General features: G+C 35.6%; 2 protein-coding genes and 1 long non-coding RNA gene across 5 annotated transcripts in view; 1 reads left to right on the top strand and 2 right to left on the bottom strand.

Annotated features, from left to right (window-relative positions):
- Positions 1-9390, top strand: part of LOC116849503 — a 57111-nt gene extending 47721 nt beyond the window's left edge. The window contains exons 2-3 of one of the 2 annotated variants that reach the window (XM_032826706.1): positions 7198-7341; positions 9246-9390. In XM_032826706.1, coding sequence (XP_032682597.1) covers positions 7198-7341; positions 9246-9332 — 231 coding nt within the window. In that variant the 3' untranslated portion in view covers positions 9333-9390. The remainder of the gene's footprint in view (positions 1-7197; positions 7342-9245) is intronic. The other variant, XM_032826705.1, reaches the window with a different exon arrangement.
- On the bottom strand, positions 9312-10587 carry LOC116849504. The gene is made up of 3 exons (XR_004379146.1): positions 10193-10587; positions 9957-10091; positions 9312-9457 (listed from the first exon to the last, which is right to left on the bottom strand). It is a non-coding gene; the product is annotated as an uncharacterized LOC116849504 (long non-coding RNA).
- A 6442-nt stretch (positions 10588-17029) lies between these two features.
- LOC116849493 (tRNA (uracil-5-)-methyltransferase homolog A-like) lies at positions 17030-21262 on the bottom strand. 2 transcript variants are annotated; one of them, XM_032826685.1, is made up of 9 exons: positions 21095-21234; positions 20552-20932; positions 20309-20467; positions 20035-20227; positions 19572-19699; positions 18395-18645; positions 18088-18322; positions 17822-18014; positions 17030-17706 (listed from the first exon to the last, which is right to left on the bottom strand). In XM_032826685.1, the coding sequence occupies exons 2-9, from the start codon at positions 20873-20875 to the stop codon at positions 17453-17455; spliced, it is 1737 nt and encodes a 578-aa protein (XP_032682576.1). In that variant the 5' UTR covers positions 20876-20932; positions 21095-21234; the 3' UTR covers positions 17030-17452. The 2 variants fall into 2 exon arrangements, with proteins under 2 accessions (XP_032682576.1, XP_032682575.1); XM_032826684.1 differs by having other exon boundaries at positions 17453-17706; positions 20552-20892; positions 21095-21262.
- Positions 21263-22304: the final 1042 nt, after the last annotated feature.

Below are 22304 nucleotides of genomic sequence, written 5' to 3'. Positions count from 1 at the left end.
ATAATTCTATGAATTTAGAATTTTTCACAACTCTCCAAATTTTATCTAATTTTTATTCCTGTCAGGTTTCTGTAACTCCTCGATAACTCAGAATTTCATGTGATTATTTGCGAAATAGTAGAAAAATTTCGTATTCAGTTTGATCTAATCTACACATACGTTTTCCCATTCTGTATGCATATATATAGCGTCATGTAGTAGTTTACCGTAAATTGATCCGCCTTCTTATTGCGTTGCAAAACGTCGATCTTTTCGAGGATCGCGCGAACGACAACTTAACGCTCACCATCCGAAAAAGCTCCAGGAGGTCTCTAATTAGCGATATTAATTTCATTCTAATTAGTTTTATTTCTTTCGAGTAAAACGCAAAATCGACCCATCAATGCGAACGCGGCTCGATACCGATGCAATCGCGCGGAAATTGCGTCTTTCGACGCAAAATGAAAAATGTTGCTAATTTGTTTTACTTTTAATCCTGCGCTCGAGTTCAATATTCTCTAAACTTTTTGCAGTGGAATCAAAACGAATAGAAAGTGGTAGTATTATTAATCAAAACAATAGTGAAAATATTGCCACTCGAAATAGCAAGAGTGAATATCTCACTCAACCTTAGAGTGGGTTTTTATATGAGCGAATGTTTCACTCGATTAGAATGAATATGTGACGGTGATATACTACTGTGTCCAAAAAGTAAGACCAGTTTTTATTTATTTCAAAAAATATTTATTTATTCTTCCAAATCTATTTCGTCGCCTTCAAAGTAATCCCCTCCCGACACAATACACTTATGCCAACGTATTTTCCAGTCCTCGAAACAAGAATTAAAGTCGCCTTCCGGGATGGCTTTCAGAGCGCGTAGCGATTCACGTTGTATCTCTTCTATCGTCTCAAAACGATTTCCCCGCAGTGGTCTTTTGAGTTTCGGGAATAGCCAGAAGTCACACGGTACTAAATCAGGCGAATATGGTGGTTGTGGAACGATATGGATCGAATTTTTGGCGAAAAAGTTACGAAGAACGAGTGCAGTGTGAGAAGGTGCATTTGGCACTAATCGAGATTTTACACGTTTCAGGCCCAAAATATCTTTCAAAATGGTATTGGCAGATCCTTTCGAAATACTAACAGCATTAGCAAGGTCTCTAACAGTCATTCGACGATTAGCAAGCACAAGTTCTTCGATTTTCTTGACGTGTTGTTCATCGGTAGAGGTTGATGGTCGTCCGGAACGCTCTTCGTCTTCAACACTTTCACGACCTTCTTTGAACTGTTTATACCACTTGTAAACATTCCTTTCCGACAAAGCATGGTCCCCGAAGGCTTTCTGCAACATCCTGAACGTTTCTGAACCCGAAATTTCATTCCGCAAACAAAATTTAACGCAACTTCTTTGCTCAATATAATTAGACATTGTAAAAATCGCCGAATGCACTTTTAGCGTCGTACAAAACCAAGCGTAAAGCAAAAAGTAATGAATGTTTTGACATAAAATTTGTCACAGATGTCTATCACAATGCTGCCAACTTAGAAAAAAAATATTTAAGATGTGTGGTTTACCCGCGCGATTTAAATTGAAAACTGGTCTTACTTTTTGGATACAGTAGTATATCAGATTCATTTTTCAATTTCAAGTGAAAATATTCACTCAATTCAGAGTGAAGAATTCACTCTATATGAGTGCAGAATCACTCGATTTCGTGTAACTCGGTGGTTACTCTACTCTTCTCGAATAGAATTTCACTTCAAGAAATTTAAAGAGTACATAAATTTGTTTTCCGACATGTCGTGATCATTTCAATTTACTTTTTTAAAAAAGGGAATGACCTAAAACTATACCATGACTTTTCAAAAAACTGGAAATAGGACAATTTTTTTACGTTTTAATACCTTTTTTCCGACACAATTTATTGACAAAAAAAATATTTGAAAATTTATTTTAAAATAATTAAAAATATATCCAGCTACTTATCTTTGTTGTTTGTGCTCTTCTCGCTCTGATATATCTTATTTGCGCGGACTGCTTTATCTTAATTCTTATTTTCATTCTGTCTCTGTTCTTTCTACTCGATTCCAGTTCCATGTTTCTCCTTCTTTTCATCGAATCATGAAATTCCAAATACTTTCTCATAGACAAAAAATATTTGAAAATTTATTTGTGTATATAAGATAAAAGTTTATTTCACACAAAAATAAACTTTACTTCGCAGAGAAAGATATTCCACAAATAAATTTTCAAGTATTATTTTCTTACGGGAAAACTGTTCCTCTTCTTGAGAGGAACAGTGAATACAAGATGCACAAAATAATTGTTATATGTTTACATTATAATTATTACAAAACAAAACATATAGTTAACAGGATCGTGGTGGGCATTCACACATGAAAGAAGGCAGTCTCTATCAGTTTATGCAGTCAGACACAACAATTAGTTATCTGAATAGTTATAACTTCGAAATTTTGAAATGTGGGGCATCTAGCCCTGGTTTCCCTTACTTTCTTCTTCTCCGACCATTTTGCGAAAACCATCAAATCTCGTCCTTCTCGCACATTTCCGCCGCTTATCATGAAAAGCTGCTAGTGCTTATCATGATAAGTACAAGGTTCGTTTGTCGAGATTATCGGTTAATTGGCTGCTCGAAATCGCCGGCGGCCGGTGTTTGGAATTTTTGTGTATCGAAATTTCGTTACGCCTCCCCATCGCGTTTATCCACGATGAAACTTCGCAAACCGCATCCTCCTATCCCGCTTTTACCTGCGCAACCACCCTCCTACTCCGATAACGAGCTTATTATCAGGAGGATTTCGCAACGCTGCTTCAGTCTTCGTTAGACATCTTTCTTTCATTTACCGATTCTTCAAACCGAATTTTCAGAATGATCTGAATGACCCGTAATGCGCAATCGTGCGTGGAAGCGTGTGTTTAATCGTTTACGTAAAGTTTGCGACACTTTTTTGGGGGACCAGATTTATACAATTATATTTACACTTCTACTTATAAATTACTTTTGTATACTTCGTATTTAAAATTTTTATAATTCCTTCAAACCTTTTAGCGCACAAGCTTATGCACAAATATTGCAGTCTTGATAACTTCGCATGCTCGTAAACTCGTAAAAGAAAGTGTCGTAAACTTTATCTCAACACTTTTATGAGTATTCAAGTGGAAAACTCTCATCTAACTTTTAATTCAAATTTGAGATGATCTCACTTAAGGGGAGGTTCTGGTTTAGGTAGCCGAGAAATATATATTTTTTTAAATCTTTTTAAAAGAAATGAATAAAGACATTAATGCATAGAATTTGGCCCATATTTATTTATCATTGTTTTAAATATAAAAAATTATTTTTAAAAAAATCTTGATTCCGTCCAGATTTTATATGCTGAGTTCGTGTAATAATTGTATAATAATCTGAAACAAATGTGATCTAAAAATTTTTAAATTGTGTTAAATTTGGTGGAGAATGAACTTAAATCCTTCGGAAAATTTCTAAAATTGGATATTCTTGCAGAGTAAAAGTTTTTGCTTAGAATATGGGATTACAGGAAATAGCACTTTGTAACTAAAGTTATTTGTTTTGGATGTTAGAATACTTTCCTTTTGGTTTCAGAAGAATCCTCTTGAGGCCATACACAAGATAAATCAGTAACTATTACGATCTTGAATATCTTCGAAGCAAACGACAAGAGTGATCTTAAGATCTTCGAAGCTACTCCTAGAAAAAAGTGTAACCACCACAAAAAAATTTTTTTCTAAGTAAAATAGCTTTGAAAATCTGAAAATCGCTTATGTTTTTTTCTTCAAAGACACTCAGGGTGGCAATACAGTTATTGACTCACTTTATAATAAGATAATCTTATAATAAGATATCAATGTAAGAGGATAGTCAAGGATAAGATCTTTTTTTAGTTAGAAAAAGTATATTCAAATTGTCTCGCAAACGAATGTACCAGATATTATCGGAAAATAACACGCGTATACTTATTCTTTAGCATAAAACTTAATTCTTGGGAGACACCCTATTCCTAAGCAAAAGGGCAGGTGCTGCGAGAGATCGTGAGCGCCCCTAAAACTGCGTAATTAATAAATGACGCACGCCCCCGTACGTAATGAGCGCGAGTTAATTAGATCCAGCGCGCCACAAGTTTCGGAAGGTCCGAAGCAGTAATACGGATAATAGTATTGACACTTCGTCTAAATGGCCACCTCATTACAGCAAATCGGGGAATAATGTAGTTAAGAAACACACGCGGCTCAAAGAGCCAACTGCGACGGATCAACATTTCGTTCGCGCTTTATGCGCGACCGTGTCGCAACGATGATCCTAATTTGTCTGACGACTGGGTTTTCGTCTCCCAGATGAATGCTAAAATCCGTAATTGACCCCGTCTCGCTTCGCTTAATTCCCTCTCACCTCTCACACTTCTCACACAGGGAGAAAGAGAAAGCAAAACAAAGAGCATCAAGGCGTATCTTCGATCTCGCCTCTGGGTTTCTCTCTTATGAGCGCTCATTATTTTTATCATCGACTTATCTTTCGTCCCGCCGTCACATTTCAGCAGACGAAGGAACTGCTCTTTCGCCGCGACGGATACGGCCCGAGTCCCGTATTTCCCACGTTACGTTTTCGAGAACGTCGCCCATTCCTGCCTGACCAGCTCGCTAAAATTCCAATATCTTTCAATTAACTCCCCGCGATGCAGATGTCCGTTGATTATCCAGTGGGGAGATGATGATGAAAAAGTTGCGTTATTCAAAGTTGGATTTATTGTGATTAAGTGTAAATGAGAAAAACAAATGTATTTCGAACGAAGCGAAGGAAAATATATGGGGGCGAAGGCGGATGGACGGACGGACGGATGAACAAACAAAAGCGAGCAGAAGAAAAATCACGATGACGACAAAACGATATCAAAATAATAAAAATAACTACACGATTATTGACGTTTAGGGACGTCATTAAAACGTCATTAAATCGTCTTAAAATGTCGTCATCGGTTTATGACATTAGACCATCATTTTGACGATATTTTCATATTTTTAGTCATTCCTTGGTCATATTTGGTCATAAACTGATCAGATTTGATCACGTCGTTTATCACGAAAATATTCTACTACTGAGAAAAGCAATCACTCATTTTACTTTACTCCTTTTGAGTAATGTGATTATCTTCAACAAAGTATTTTCCGTTAATAATAATCTTAAAATACTATAAATTTTATCACAAAGAGTGTGGCCAAGTTTAGCCCCATTTTTTATAAGTTTGAAAATGGTCATAATTTTGGTTTTTTTTTAAAGCTTATTGCGAGTAGATTCCAAATATATAAGTATCAAGGTGGCGCTCCACATTGTTATGACATTACAAACGTTGGAAACAAACAAACAAATTCCTACAAAAAGCGGAACCATGCTTTCGCTAGAGTGATAATCGGATCCATATCAATGAGGCTTTATCAAATGTTCATGCTTATTTTATTATCAAGATCAAATGCGATTCGAGATATTATGTGGGCGCCAAAATTTTTGTTTTTTGTAAGGCACATGACGCCATCTCTCGGAAATGAAACTCTTTTGGACTATTTTTCTCCTGAAACGATACAGAGCGCCACCTTGATACTTATATATTTTGAATCTACTCGCAATAAGCTTTCAGAAAATACCAAATTATGACCATTTTCAAACTTACAAAAAATTGGGCTAAATGCCTGTGACGGTTTGGCCGCACTCTTTTAAGAAAATTCGATACACAACACGTATGCCTCAAAGACATCTTAAAGGCGTTCAAAAGACGTCTAAAAAAAGTTGGAAACGTCTCTTTAAGACGTCTTTTAAGACATACATATTGCGTAGATTATTATACTCAAAAGACGAATTTATTCTTTTTACAATAATAAAACTTTATCAAAGAAAAAATCAGTTCTATGTTGTATATAAGTAAACTAAACTTCTGTACTACTTTAATGTACTTGAATAAATAGCCAAAATTCAGAATGTATGTTGCACCAGTTTGATCCTTATGATGAGAGAGCTTATAATAGATTTGTGAATATATGTATAAACTTATGAAATACTTAGGACAAGTAACATTTATTTGAATGCGATATATATTTGAAAAAAATTCACTTCTCGATCACAATTTCATTATTTTCAGGTCATTTTGATGTCATCATGATTTTATGTTCTTGGTAAACTTTTCTGTTCTAAGCAACTTAATTAAAGTAATTTAAATTACAGCAAAATAATTAGCCCTTTGTACTCAGATTCTTAATTAAACATCTTAATTAGTAATTAATAACGAACGTCCGCATTTGCGTGTTTTTCAATGAGCAACTAAACGGATCCACAGCAACATCGCAGCAACAAGTCCATTGTCTACCTATTAATTATCCTGCTATTCTCACCGTTTCTCTATGACAGGACATTTTGCTGGCGTGTTCTTCGTTAATTACAGGTCAACACGTATGCAGAAGACATAGGATATTGCGAAGAGCGAATTCGAGTAGGTGGCGAGGCGTTCTCTATAAAATATACGGGTTGCGACCTCTATTGACAGAAGGTGCTAATGAAAGTGGCACGTTTATGCATTATAAAACGCGCGGATTACGTCGCGCTATGTGTGCCACGTTCTGATTTTGTGTTTGCAAAATCGTGACGTTAAACGTACAGGGCAGCGAGCGAATTATGCAAATGAAGAGCCAAGTCTAGGAATGTGGCTGCACCGTTTAAGACGGATCTTTCAATAATTAATTAACAACAGTTAATAGTAGTTTAACAATATATTTCAACAGAGTTTAAACTCAAATCTATGTTGTCAGACAGGAGAAAAAATCACAATGACGTCAAAATGATGTCAAAATAACTAGAAAATAACTAAACCCTTATAGAAATATCATACTAAGAATCATTGATAATTACTTATTATCCAGTATTTTTAATACTGAAAATAAGTAATTATCAATCTTAGTATGATATTTCTATAAGGGAAAAACTCACTTCTCAATCACGATTTATTCACTTTCTCGTTATTTTAACGTCACATCGTGATTTTCTGTTCTACTTGGATTCAAACTATTATTAAAGAAACGACGCTTTTATAGTAAATGTACGTATTAAGACGTCGCGTTTATTAACATGCCAATATAGATTGAGGACATACATCTCATTTGTTTCTTTTAACCGTCTGTCTTGCGTTTGATCACAGGTAGTAACGTCGAAGAGAGCGGCTCTGCTGTTCGACCAGCTGATGGTAGCCCTACAGAAGGTCGTCGATCAGGGAAAAGGTTCAATCGACAGTCCCTTCGCCACCGACCCGGAGCCTGTACCCGTGATTCAGAAAGATCGTTCGGTATCAATCTTTAAGTAACCCTATTCGAAAGACGAGCAGCAGACTCTCGTATTTGGAACTATAGATCTGTTTTAAAAAAATGTCTAGTATACTAGTGCAATAAGAGTGCAATAAGAATGTAATAAGAGTGAAAGAAAGCATACTTCCCAGTAAACAAAGAACATTGGATCAACATCTTGAAATATTGATTTTACGCGCATTTCTTGAACATTTTCGTTTCATATTTTAAAATTATTTTAAAGATATTACCAAATATTATCCCTTTGAATATTGCAAAAATTTTTTAGAACTATTAAAATGTCGTTATTCGTAATAATGTTGATACAATGTTGATATATGTAGTTAAAAACTACATATTAGAAAATGCTACATGTTACTAAATATCATTGCAATAACGTTCTATCAATGGTTTTTTGCTTACTGGGTTGTTTTAATCTAACTTGTTGTACTAGTGTTCTTCGAAAACAAACAGACTTGCACCCAAGAACCACCAGTAATCGATTCTACGCGCGCGCATTCACGGTTTCTTCTTTTAGTATATTATAAAATTAGAAACAAACGCACCGCGTTATCCTTCGTAAATTAATATAAATTAATATATTGTTGATTGAATTAATTAATAAATTGATACGTTATTTTAATACTAGAACGCCCGGTGTAGACATTTTGACTCTTTCAAAGTTTTATTATTGTTATTATTTCTGTTTTTCTGTGATTTAGGAAAAATCTGTCGTGACTTTTCATTATTTCTAAAACAGAAAAAATAACGGAAGAGATTGATGATATTATGATATTATGATGAATTATTTTATGATTTTCCTTAGATATGCCAAAAGAGAGTTATTTCGAGTCTTTATTTAATTGTCAATGTTACAAAGACAATATATAAACTGTTGTACCTAAAATTTTAGTTTTTAATCCCATTTAAGCTCATATTTTACTCTGTGTCCATTCACCAGTCTTTTTATACTAATTATAGAGATTAAATAAGCAGAAGTTAAATAAGAGTTAAATAAGTAATAAAAAAATTATAATACATACTGTAGAAAATTATAAATTCGGGAAAATTATGAAAATTATAATTTGTTTAAATTATAATTTGTTATATATAAAATGTCTATATTTTGTAACTTATGTTTTAGCATTTCAAAAGACATTATTATGTATGTAAATCTTTATTGATTCCCAAATGGGGTTACAAAGTCTAACAATTACCGATTCTTCGCCACACTATCTACCTACACAGACACACCTCCGCAACCTAACTCTTCAAAAGACATTATTAATACGAATAATAAAGAACAGAAAGAATTTTACTATGTTAAAATCGTAAGAAATCAAAATTATTCTTTTAAGTATCCAAAAGTATCCAAAAGTATCCAAAAGTATCCAAAAAGGAGTTATTGTTCTTAAACATTCTAGTGATAAATATCTACTATTTTTTATAAAGCAATATAAATTAATACACTGTTATTTTAAGCATCAAGCAACACTTTTTTCACCGGCTAATTTTTATAAGTCAATATAAATTAATACATTGCTAACCAGCAATAATCAGTATAAGTCATTGTTTAAACACGAGATAACTCAATCTACAATATGTTAATTATACTCTTTCACATAAATGCGCGCGACGTTGTTTCTCTCTACTTCAACATTAAGATAAAATCGTTTTATTTGCGGCACGATACGAGAACTCGGTCGTGTTAGATGATTCCAGGTACGAGAATGCTGTGTCTACAACTTCGAAAGAAGTAATCCTCGATCGTGTGATTAGTAGCGCGTCTCTTCGCCACCGAAGTCGATTTTTAGAAAAGAATCGCACTGCCGACGTGCTACTGACTCGATTTATGTCGAGGATACTACTGCCACACCGCCGCATCTCTCAATCTTCTCACTTTCAGATGGATTTGCAACGACGCGGGCAGGGTAAAAGCCAGGTTTATTGGCGTTGCTATTTCAACGCGGTGACGTGCTTCAGGAGGAAGTGATAATAACCCAGCCGTCGTCAGTCTTCCTCGAGCCCGCAGACCAAAGGAGTGCCGCCGCCGTCTCGCATCATTTCCTTAACTTAGCTGCAGCAACGCGACGAGTTTGTAAAACGGTGCTTTCCCGGCTGAGAGTGTGTGAAAAGAACAAGTGTAAAAAATCAAGAATGTACACACACACATACACATACAGGACACAAATAGACACCATACACATACATTCGCACACACATATACATATATACACACATATACACACACTCGCTCACGCATTTACTCTTGCACACTTTGGAACGTCGGGTCAACGATTTTTCTTCCTCGCTCGTGCACCGAGTGGATACATTTACTCGTCTGTCTCCTTACGACTTCTATCGCCGTCCTGTTCTCTCTATTCGCAAATTACGCAAGTCGGGAATGAAAAAATTATTCACTTCTCTTTCTTTCTCTCTCTCTCTCTCTCTCTCTCTCTCTCTCTCTCTCTCTCTCTCTCTCTCTCTCTCTGTTTAGCTTATAACGTAAATACGGACGAAGGCATATTTTATTGAACAACTTTCTTCGAGTATATCTCTCGTAACCGAAACGAATAAAATGATTTTTGACATTTCCCGAATTATTATGTGTACTTACGTCTTTATGCACGTGCATTTACGCACTCATAAAGAGACTATGTTTAGACTGTGTCGGCCCTTGCATATGCATGTGTATGTACTCCACTTGTAACTATGTTTAAACACTCAGTACAGCCGCGGCCCTCCTCTCTACCTATCAGAATATAGTAGTTCGGTATAAAAACTAGGATTGCCACATTAAAGCAAAAAGGAGAAAAGAGAATATAGAGTTACGAAAAATATAAATTTAAGCACATTGAAAATATAGATCCTTTCTTCGCTCGATCGTTGTCCACTTCCTCTGGCCTCTCCTCTTCCAAAATTCCACCAACAACATATGTACATAAACCAAGCAATCATATACGAGGGTAAAAAATTCTCAGCCTAACACATAAGTGATGCTCTGAGTTTTAAATCAATTTTTGGAAAGTGCATTCTTTTACAAGGTTATTGTCAAATTTTCCGCCATTTTATTCTGTAGCGTACGCTTTTGGTGCGTTCGGAGAGCTCACTATTAGCACTATTAAACGCTACTGTGTCATTCTATCTTTGTTGTATTTCTAAGGAGCAATAAATGATCTGTTCTTTTTAACTGCACTGCTGAACACTGGTGCAATAAGTTAAAGTGAGACAAGTATATTTTTTCTCACTCTAACTTATTCCACCAGTTCAGCAGTGCAACTGAAAAGAATAGATCAAAAAATAGAAGAACGCGGTAGCGTTGGTAACGTGCTTCTCGAACGCACTCTTTATATACGTGTAAAGGTCGTTCTACATTGCAAGCCGATCGCAAGCAGACGCAATTCTTATTGCGACAGTCAATCAGAAGCATCAATGGTGCTATTGACGCTTCTGATTAACTATCACAACAAGAGTTGCAATCGACTTACAACTAATGTAGAACGCACCTTTACGCACGTTTTAAGTTGAGATATGATTCAAGCAGCGCGCGATGTTGCGTGCCGCCTGCACACTCAAATAGCTCTCGCAGCCAGCGCGATTTGCGACGCGACACGCGATATGCGATACGCGATATCCAATGAGCGTACAGCTTTTCCGGAATACCAATACGCTCATTGGATATCGCTCGTCGCATATCGTGTGTCGCGTTGCGCATCGCACTGGCTGCGAGAGCCATAAGGGTGCGTTCCTACTTAGCGCGTCACGCGTCGCGTCGTCCGAGTTAAGCCAATCAAATCGTCCTATTTTATTGCGTACTTTACTCCGAATAAAATGAGACGATTTGATTGGCTTAACTCAGACGACGCGACGCGTGACGCGCTCAGTGGAAACTCAGCCTTACACTCTCCCATATAGCCTGTGTAATAGCCGTATCACACTAGCGACTCGCGACTGCGGCTGCGGCTGCAATTATCTCTCTTGACCAATGAGAAAAGCGATAGTAACTAGCAGCTTCTCGCTGACTGGTCAAGAGACATAATCGCAGCCGTAACCGTGAGTCGCTAGTGTGATACGGCTATAAGACGTATCGTGATTCGTCGGCGTGTTCGGTAGTGCCCGGCTCTAGCCGAATGTCGCTCGTGTTCGTTCGACTCGCTAGCGAAGAACACTCTCGTGTTGTGAGCCTCCTGTAGTGCGATTCTGTAACTCGTTATTGCAGTTAACGATAATTTCGTTATCATTGCGCAGCTTTTTCGTACTGAAGAAAAGCTGCGCAACGGTAACAAAATTGTCGTTAACTGCAATAACGAGTTACAGAATCATACTACTGGGCCCTTATTCTTGAAATAGTTGCGTATATGTAAGTTTTACTGCACAGGTTTAATCATACCATAAAATAGCTGCGCAATGAAAATTACATATACACAAAAATTTCAAAAATAGGGGTCCAGGTCACAGTCAGTCGGCTATATTTGCGAGCTATTGCATGTGACAAAGGGCGTTCAACCCGTAAAAAAGGCATTTTTCGTTTTGTAACCACGGTAGCGTTTGGTTGGTTAGTTTGGTTCACTTAACGCTCGCAACGCCACAAGCATCATTGGCCGATATTCATAGTCGGGTCTTATTTTATTTTTAATAGCGTGTTCGACTGACCCTGGGTTAATCGCTCCGAGAGCGATTAATGACATCATAAATCTCTACTAGCCAATCATAAAGCTTATAAATAATTGTTCGACCAATAAACGTAGGCTGAATAATCCAGAGTGGGTTAACCCAGTTGAACATGCTATAAAGCGTCTTCTACAATGGCAGTAGGAGTAGTAGTAAGAAATAAGCAGTAAGCAAATTGACCAATTCCATTCTCATGTTTCAAAAATAATCGATTGTGATTAGTCTATTTACTTACTGCTTATTTCTTACTACTACTCCTACTGCCATTGTAGAAGACGCTTAAGAGTGGCTTAAGTTTATCTTCAGGTAATCCGTAGCCAATGAAATGATCCTTAAATCATCTAAAGATTGAAACTTAAAGGGACGTCTTGGAAGTAAGCAGTAAGAAGTAAGAAGTAAGAATAAGAAATTGACCGATCATAGTTGATTATTCTTCTCACATTCGGCTATGGTTGGTCAATTTCTTACTCTTACTTCCTACTTACTTCCAATGTAGACGTCCCTTAAGACATAGTCGATTATTATAAAAATAATCGTTTATGATTGGTTAATTCTTACGACTTACTTCTTACTCCAAGCTTACTCCGCATATTGTAGACGACGCTTAAGAATTGGCCAATCGTAGTCGATTATTATAAAAATAATCGTCTATGATTGGTTAATTCTTACGGCTTACTTCTTACTCCAAGCTTACTCCGCATATTGTAGACGACGCTTTACATTTATTAAAAAATGAGAAAAATAGAATATCATAATAAAATACTTCGTTTTGAAAGATTTTACACCAACAGAAATTAAAAATGAAATGGATTCAACACTTGGTAAAGCTGTTCCATCGTTTTTAACAATAAAAAATGCTGAATTTAAACGTGGTCAAACATCGATTCAAGATAATGAACGTTCTGGAAGACCAAAAACGGTAACAACTGATGACGTCATTGAAAAATCCACAATGCAGTTATGAATAATCATCAAATGAAAGATTCGTGAACTAGTTTGACATTGCAAAGATTTCAGATGAACGCGTACGATATTTTACATGAGTATTTGCATATGAAAAAGTTACAAGATGGATGCCGCGTTTGCTCACCGTTGACGTGAGCAAAACGTGAAAGAATGAATGTTTAAAAGCAATGGCTACATTCAGCAGAGAAAACTGCTTTGCAACTGTGTAAAATTCGTCAATCTGATTGGAGTATGCTCTTAATTTGAGTTGAATACAAGAGCATGTGACCAATCAGATTCACAAATTTTACACAGTTGCAAAGCAGCTTTCTCTGCTGAACACAGCCAATGTTTGCAACTGTGTGTGTTCCAGCGTCATTTCATAACTGTAGATAAAAAAAACATGGATCCACCATTATATAGAAACAAAACAACAGTCAAAGCAATGGATAGAAGCTGGTTCAAATGCACCAAAGAAGGTAAAGACCATTTCATCAGCTGGAAAAATGATGGCAACTGTTTTCTGGGATGCATATAGTATAATATTTATCGACTACCTAGAAAAAGGAAAAATCCTCACAGGAGAATATTATTCATTATTATTGGCCAGATTGAATAAAGAAATTAAGGAAAAACGACTATATTTGGTAAAGAAAAAAGTTCTCTTTCATCAAGACAATGTCCCAGTTCACAAAGCAGCAATTGCAATGGTTAAATTGTATGAATTGCGTTACAAATTGCTTCCACATCCACCGTATTCTCCAGATTTGGCACCTAGTGACTTTTTCTTGTTTCCAAACATGAAAAAATAGTTTGTGGGAAAGATTCACGTCAAATGAGGAAGTTATATCGGAAACTCATGCATATTTTGAAGACCTCGAGAAGTATTATACTGATAGTATTAAAAAACTTGAACATATCGTTGGACTAAATGTATTGAATTGCAAAGAGACTATGTTGAAAAATAAATATTAATTGCGTTTTCCTTGTCAGGCCGAGAACTTTTCACTGTACCCTCATATCTTTGCTATAACAGAAGATGAAGCACTGGCAGTTTGAAATAGAATAAGCTGTTTTGGGGTCAAGGTCTCAAGATTCAAGGTTTCTCAAGTTCGTAGGTTTCAAGATTACACCTACATGAATTCTTTACGTATTTTCTACATGATGTATATACAGCCGCTTTCATGTAAATAATGTAAATTATATAGAATATTTCCATTAAGAAATGACTTACCGATAGACGTCGAAAAAACGTCGAATCGACGTCGATTTGACGATTTCGACGTCGATCGATAAGTCATTTCTCACTGAGTTGAACGTTATATTAAAATATGCAAAAAAATATTTAATAAAATTAAATTTAATTAAATTATGACAGTTGCTCTTATAGAAATATCATACTAAGAATCATTGATAATTACTTATTATCCAGTATTTTTAATACTGAAAATAAGTAATTATCAATGATTCTTAGTATGATATTTCTATAAGGGTGCCACACATATTTATGTTTTGAGTATTGATTATAAATATATATAATGTTTAAAAAGATAATAAATCCTATAAAACTTTTATCCTATTATATGACCGACTGATAAGTCTAACTCTCTGTAGGTAAGAATATAACCAGAGGACTCTGTGACTCTAACTTGTTAAGGAACTAACATTTATAAATTCATATAAGGAATTTAAAGGTTAAATAAAAATGTAAACCTTTCTTATTAATTAATTGTTGAGCAAATCATACGTTCTTTAAATGACTTCCATAAATTATTCATTGTCTATATAGATGATATCTCACATATCATCAGTCAATTAAAAAACCCCCTAATTCTAATTTTTCACAAAATTGAGATATTTATTTATTTCCTCCAACTTGTCTCGATATTCTACATTGTTTGGAAAATTTTCTGTATAATTGGATTTTTATAAGTTAGGAAGTTTTTTAATTTGGCCGACGATATAGTTTACGTTGTTTATACGCAGATGTAGAATATCATAATTTATGCTTAAACGTCCAACTTCGTATTTGAAGCTATCTCTTTCTCATTTTAGTTTAGAATAATTGTTAAGAGTCACCATATTCCTTATAAAACTGTGCTAAATATATATATTACGAATATAGCGACTCTTAACAGTCGCACTAAGCTGAAGGAAGAAAGGAATAATTTCGAAACAGCTTTTCACTCTGTCTCAAACTGCCAAAGCAAACTTTACTTTGTGGAGAGAACATATGGTCTATGTAGTATATATCTGCTGTTGACTGTTAATACACATAGATATTAACAGTCGTATTAAAAGTCGTTATTTGAAACTTATTTCAAGTGAAAATTTCAGACTTGAATTTAGAATTAGATTGGTAATTTAATTTAGATTGAAAATTGAGGGTTTTTCAGTTAAATTACGATTACACAATAAATGTCATATATATTATAATTTAATCGATAAACTTGAATCCAACTCTGAAAATAAATAAAATCTAAATACAAGCCATATCCTACTGAAAAATTTCTGTTGAGATAACAATAGAATTCCCAATTCAATTCTCAGTTGAATTCTTGATTCATCGAGCTTTATTTTCTTATTCCGAAGGTACGAGACGGATTCGCGCGATCGAATGTTTCCGTGAACTTTCCGCATTATTGAATAGACTATCACATTTCCCGAAGAACCAAGCTATCAGTCACATTTCGGTGTAAGGCATGTAGACGTTTCTAAATAGCAAACGCTTCTGTTGAAGCGTTAGACAGATGAAGTAACGTTCTTCGTTAAGTATCAAGACAGTTGTGGAACAATTTGCGAAGCAATGGATCCATTTGATCGCTATTGTCGATGTGCCAACCGTAACGTGCCAATAATTAAGCTTAACGTGGTCTGCGTCGCGATATTCTAATCGCTTCCACAGTCGAGCTACTACCGGTGCACTATTATTAACACATTCCGCTTATTGATGTACCGTAGCGGCTAATCCGGGATTAACAACAGCATACGAGCTTCAAAGCGTGAATGCCCGATGAGGGACTCAACGATAATAGAGCCGCGCTATTAGCGTGCCCCTTTGTACGTGGCTGTAATAATACGTGAAGCAATCACAACGTCGAAGAAATTTTCATATTCGTGTTTTATTTCGCAGTTCTGATTCCCATTGGCGTCGTATATCCCTGAAAAAGTAGCATGAGTAATTCATTGAAAGCTCCTAATTACTACCTAGACAACAATATGTCTAAAATTGGGACGTCTTAAAGATCATCTTTAAGATGTCTTTTAGACGATTTACGTATAAATGTCTTTAAGGCGTCTTAAAGATTATCTTTAAGACGTCTTATGTCCCGATTTTAGACATTATGTTATCTGAGTACATACCTCTACAGCACAATCATCTGATTTGCTTGATCTGACTTAGTACATTAGAACATTCCAATTCATCTCTTCAGCAGAGACTTCTTCAGCAGAGGAATGACCTGAGACTCTCTTAAAACCTGAGTTTCAGATCGTTTCCTCTACTGAAGAAAAGATGAACTGAAATGTTTACTAAACGGCGAAAACAAAGTTATGAAGGATGTGGCACCAATTCGAAAGTATGGAAGTCTAAAATATCGAATTATCTGCTTTGTCTGTTTATCGTTTAGTGGCACATCTTGGTAGCGAGTTTATATTGCTTCTAAAACTAAGATTTTGGAAGAACTTTTACTCATACTGAAAGCGTCAAGCTCTAGTATTTATTTTATCACTCACCGAAGTAGATGTCACTGTTTTTCTTTCTAGATATATTATTCATATGAGTAAAAAAACTCTCATCCCTATCTTAATTGTATCGTAGATTATTGTTATCTTTTCAGAATTAAGGCATTCAGCATGAATAAAAATTACTCGCACTAGACTTTTTTAGAGTCAAATATGAAATACAGATATGCACAATTGTGGAGATGTCCTGCGAAAATCATAACGGGTGTGGCAACCCTAGTGTAAACTCAAGTCATATAAGTTTCTCAGGTCGTCTCTCAAGTTACGTTAATAACACTGCTCGAGAGAAGTCGCGTATTAATGTAAGTTAAAAGTTACTACACAGTCTCCTTGACTTTTGCGATCTTTCTATTTGAATGTTACATTCATCCGTTCTTTGATTGGTAAAGTCTGGAAATATGTAAAAGTTTGTTTGGACTACGTTCGTGTGAGATATATCGATGTTATCGAAATATATATCTATATTATTTTTATTATATTAAATGAAATATAAAGAATTATTCAAACACAGAGACCACAATTTGCTCACGCAAGAGTTCGCAACCACTTCATCGGTCATCTTCTCTCTTTTTCAAGAAGAGAAGCACGTGAGGTCATTTTTGTTACACGTATAATACCGGCGAGATATATCGGCAATTATATCCACAGACTTGAACACTGCGTACTAAACTGCGATCGCATACAATCAAAAAACCATGGGGAACGAGAACGAGTCGATGAAAAATGTTCTCTCTCTTACTCCGCTGGGTCTCCTTAGGATGTGTCTTCTTTTGATTTCATCGCCTGTGACAGCCTCTCAAGGCACAATATCAATTCACAGTGTTTAGTATGAGGGAACATGTCCACCGCGATGGCCTTTACCGGCACTAGGGGTTCACCGAGATATTGCCGCGAAGTAGGTCGCGCTAAGTCAACTAAATTTTTCATAGCGGCGCGTGGGTCGCATGATATGTACACCAATCTACTCAATTTTTTCGCCTTGCGTAGCGTCAATAATGCCTTTTGATCTAGAAAAAGAGAGAAGAAAACACAAGAGTCAACAAGCGAGTTAAGCTAACGTTTTTACAATATCGACGTTATAAAAAAAAAGAACTAAGAAATCCTATTACAACGACAACTCACGTAAGCCGGCTCGTGGCGGGTCCACGATAGCGATGATATTGGACTTCATCGCCCTTTGAATCATAGCCAATAAAATGTTTTCCGCTTTCCCGGTGAAAAATTCGCAATTTTTCACGTGGTTCTTAATCGCGTTCGCCTTTGCGTCCTTGACAGCGTCGGGGATCATTTCTATTCCCATCACCTCACCGCAATACTGCAACAAATGAATGAACGAGAGCGTCACGATATCCAGGGTCGAAATATCATAATGATAATCGAGATTGTACCTTTGAGAAGCAGAGTCCTATGGTCCCTGTGCCGCAACATACGTCGAGCACTGTCGTGTCCATTGTGGGTTCGGCGAGATCGATTGCCGCTTTGTACAACACTTCCGCCCCTAACGTGTTCACCTGGAAAAACGCCTGGGGCGAGACTCGAAATTTCATTCCGAGCAACGTCTCCTCGATGTACTCTGTGCCGCTTACGTGATACAGCGTGTCGCTACTTTCGCCGCCTAGACCTCTGCGAATTCACACATCACTCGGCTATAGGAACACACAGCGCAGAAAACTCTTCAACTTTCGATACACTTACTTCTTATCTACTGTTTGGAAATACAACGAAGTGACATGCGCGTCCTTGCCCTTTCCCACCTCGAAGAACGCTCGTAGCTGTGACTTCAACTTCTCCAACTCATCACCACTCAGATCCTGAGGATGTATTGCCACTATCAACATCAAATGATCGGCGCGAGTGGTGCGAGCGGTAACTTGCCTCCAGTATCCGCTGTGATCCACTGGATTGAAAGGCTCTAAGTCGGATTCACATATGAATGTTTCTAGTATCTGAAATATTCAAAATTTTTATATTCTAGAGGCCTTTGATATGTAGGTAGCTCAATAGACAGGTATATGACAGTTTAAATAAAAAGAAATAGGGATTATATATAATTATATATAAGTAATATACAGAGTTAATTATATACAGAGTTGGATAATAACTAGTTAATTAATCAAAAACTATAACGTTAAAAAATTAACTACTTTTAACTTAATTTGGTTAATTTTAAAAAGAGTCAATTTTTAACTTAAACTAATTACTTTTTAAGATGTACTAACTTTAACTTATTAACTTTTTTTATATAAGTTAAAATAACTTATCAATATTTAAATCATTGTAAGGTGCTAACAATATAGAAAAAGAAAAAATAATTAAAAATAAATTTTTTATCTCCCTGAGCACCAGTGTTCTTTTCTTCAGTATTCTGTATGGAATTCTAAGCACAAAACAATATTTTTTTTATCAGACTATATTTTCATTAACAATTCAAAAATTTAATCTTCAATTCAAACGTTAATTGCAAAAACATATATTATTTTGCATAATTAACTTTTAAATTTAATAAGTCCATTTAAGAAACATTAACTTTAAACTTGACTTAGTTTAAAAACAATTAACTTACCCAACTTTGATTATATTTGACCTATATATGCATTTTGTATAATTATATATATCCACACAGAAAAAATGATATTGAATAAAAAAAATGGTTTTATTCAATTAAATATCATAGACTATCACAAATATAAGTAGTTACTTTAATTGTTTTGTGTAGCAGTTATTTTTATGTGAACATATATAATCATGTATGATTATAGCCAAAAAATTAGCCATTAAAGATAAAATTCATATATAATTATATATAATTATTTTTTCTCAAAAGTTCTTTTATAGTTTTCAACGTCGCAAAATATCAATATTTAAAATTTACCTTTACAGCTGTCTTCATATTTTGAGGAATGTGACATAAGTCATCAATAGGTCCAACTGCAGTAGAACCAGAAGCATAACTTGACAATCTGAACCCTATCATGATTTTATGTTGCTCACTGTCTTTGCCTATAGAGTACAAAAAAAACATATTAAATAATTTTTAATTTTCCAAGTTAAATAATCATATATTTGTATTATAATTTCAGAATTAGTATTTCATAAATTTTGAAATTTTTCTTTACAATTTTGTGAAGCAATTATGTGAAAGATGACAGGAGATAATAGATCCAAATGGCACATATACATTGTTTCATAAAATTATAACAAAAATATAATAGTTTAATTTTACATGAAAAATCTGAAATTATTTATTACACTAAAATTATTTATGGTCTAATATAAATTGAATTTTACAAGATCTGAATGTCATTTAAAAAGCATAACAATATAGCAGGCATTACCAATTGTAAATTCGCACTTATTCCTATATGCTTCAGTGACATCAGCTGAGAGGATATTCTGGAGTTCACAAGGCAAACCATTGTACAATTTTCTTTGTGAATTCACCCAATCAGTCAGTCCTTTGCATTCTTTGAGCATTTGGTGGCTTATTTTCATTAAAATAGATGTCATTTCATTCTGCTTAAGTTTTAGCTAAATGAAAATAAATAGAAGCTTTTTCTTAAATAGATGTTTCTTAATACTTTCTAATGAGCATACTTTAAAATTCCTTACTTGATTCATATATGGTATGTTCCACAAAGGAGTTGTAGAAAATTTTATTCGCTCCATAGGAGAGCAATTTTTATCCTCTTCATCATTTTTCAAACGTTTGTCAGCTGTCTCTTCTTCTAGTTTTCTTTTAACAAAGGGATCTGGTGCTGGTTTTGCAATCTATTATGTGAAAAACAATTGTGATTACAAGAATATATAATTATGAATTAATTCTGTAGACAACTTTGGCAGAGAAACAAATACCTGTGCAACAAGCATACTATTTTTCCAAATAATCCCATTTATAGTATTTATTGCTCGTTGCCGACACTCTTCACTTCTGAAGCACACATACAACCAACCACTACCTTTCCGTGGTGGCTTCACCTTGCATGATTGTAAGTCGAGCTTTTCATTTAGGAGTTTCTTGAATTCGCCGATTCCATAATATTTAGGTAAACCGCGGATTTCTATCTTGTATTTCTCAGACGTGAAATCGTCCCTCTCGAGATATGCGTATGGATTCTTCTCGTTCTCCACAGCATTTGCTGCTAACGTTCCCGTAGCTTTCGTATTTGTGTCATCCATTGTATAAATTTATGTTCCTTATAATTATAAGGATATCATTGTAAGGATGATTATAATCTAATTAGATTAATTATGTTATTAAAATCTTGTATTTCTTCAGATAAATACACATATTGAGCATACTATTAAAAAACACATTGGACTTTTTTAAGTACTCCTTGTTTTTTATAATTAATCCTATTTATTTTAATAAACAATTATATTCATAATGCGGCTTACCCCGTATAATATTTATTGTTGTTATTCAAGTATTAAAAATTGAAAGCATTTGACGAACACCTGTAATTTTCCCGGCGAAATTGAAGATAGGTTAAGACCATGAAGTAATGGCTCTCGCAGCCAGCGCGATTTGCGACGCGATATGCGATGCGCGATATCCAATGAGCGTACAGCTTTTCCGGAATACCAATACGCTCATTGGATATCGCTCGTCGCATATCGTGTGTCGCGTCGCGCATTGCACTTGTTGCGAGAGCCATAAAGCTACGCTCGGAAACATCATTGGGCGCATTCAGTAGAAAAAGCGCTCAGTGAGCAATCAACGATTATTGGTTCTTGCTATTAGATCCCTAAATCTAGACCAATTACATTGACAAATTACTCAACTGTTGTGCAACTGTTGAGTCTGCTGAATGCAGCCATTCTCTCGTGTAAGAGTTTAACCGCCGGCACGGTAAGACGTGTCTGAACAAGTTCAGACTAGTGATTTTTGGAAGTTGCCTTGGAACCTGCCAAGACCTTATTCATTCATACCTCATATAAGGATTGGAGAATGGCGTATGGGGATAACCTTTTTCCCCGGAACCATTACAGAACAGAACAGATTCTCTCGTGTCTTTTCGTGATTTCAGGGTGCCATTACATGGGAGCGGTGCACATGGACACGGTGCATTTGGATACAGCCAATCACAGCACCGTGTGATTAGAGACATTTGTAGGGTCCCTTGGACGACTTGTGATTAGACTGTGTCCAGTTGCCCCGTGTCCAACTGATATACACCCCCATTACATAAGTTCGGGGAGCTCGCTATTAGCGCTATTCAGCGCTTCCGTGTCATTCTATCTTTGTTGTATATCTAATAGCATGTTCGATTGACTCTGGGTTAACCCACTCTGGGTTATTCAGCTTACGTTTATTGGTCAAAAAAGGACTTATAAGCTTTATGATTGGCTAGTAAAGACTTATGACGTCATTAATCGCTCTCGGAGCGATTAACCCAGGGCCAGTCAACACGCTATAAGGAATAATAAAGGTGGAAGAACGCGGTAGCGTTAGTAGCGTGTTCCCCGAACGCATCCATGAAGCGCGGAAACGCAGAAATGCAGAAGACAAAATCTTACTAGATTCGCTACGCGTTCTGCGCTTGCTTTGATTGCTAATGGGTGTTTACGTTAAATCAAGTACGAGTTAATTCCACTAGGGTCGAAA

The sequence above is a fragment of the Odontomachus brunneus genome, unplaced genomic scaffold (assembly GCF_010583005.1).
Source record: "Odontomachus brunneus isolate Ranch 3 - 2012 unplaced genomic scaffold, Obru_v1 Obru_scaffold_117, whole genome shotgun sequence".
NCBI lineage: Eukaryota > Metazoa > Arthropoda > Insecta > Hymenoptera > Formicidae > Odontomachus > Odontomachus brunneus.
Note: the sequence above shows the minus strand (reverse complement) of the source record. Positions and strands in the feature narration are given on the sequence as shown.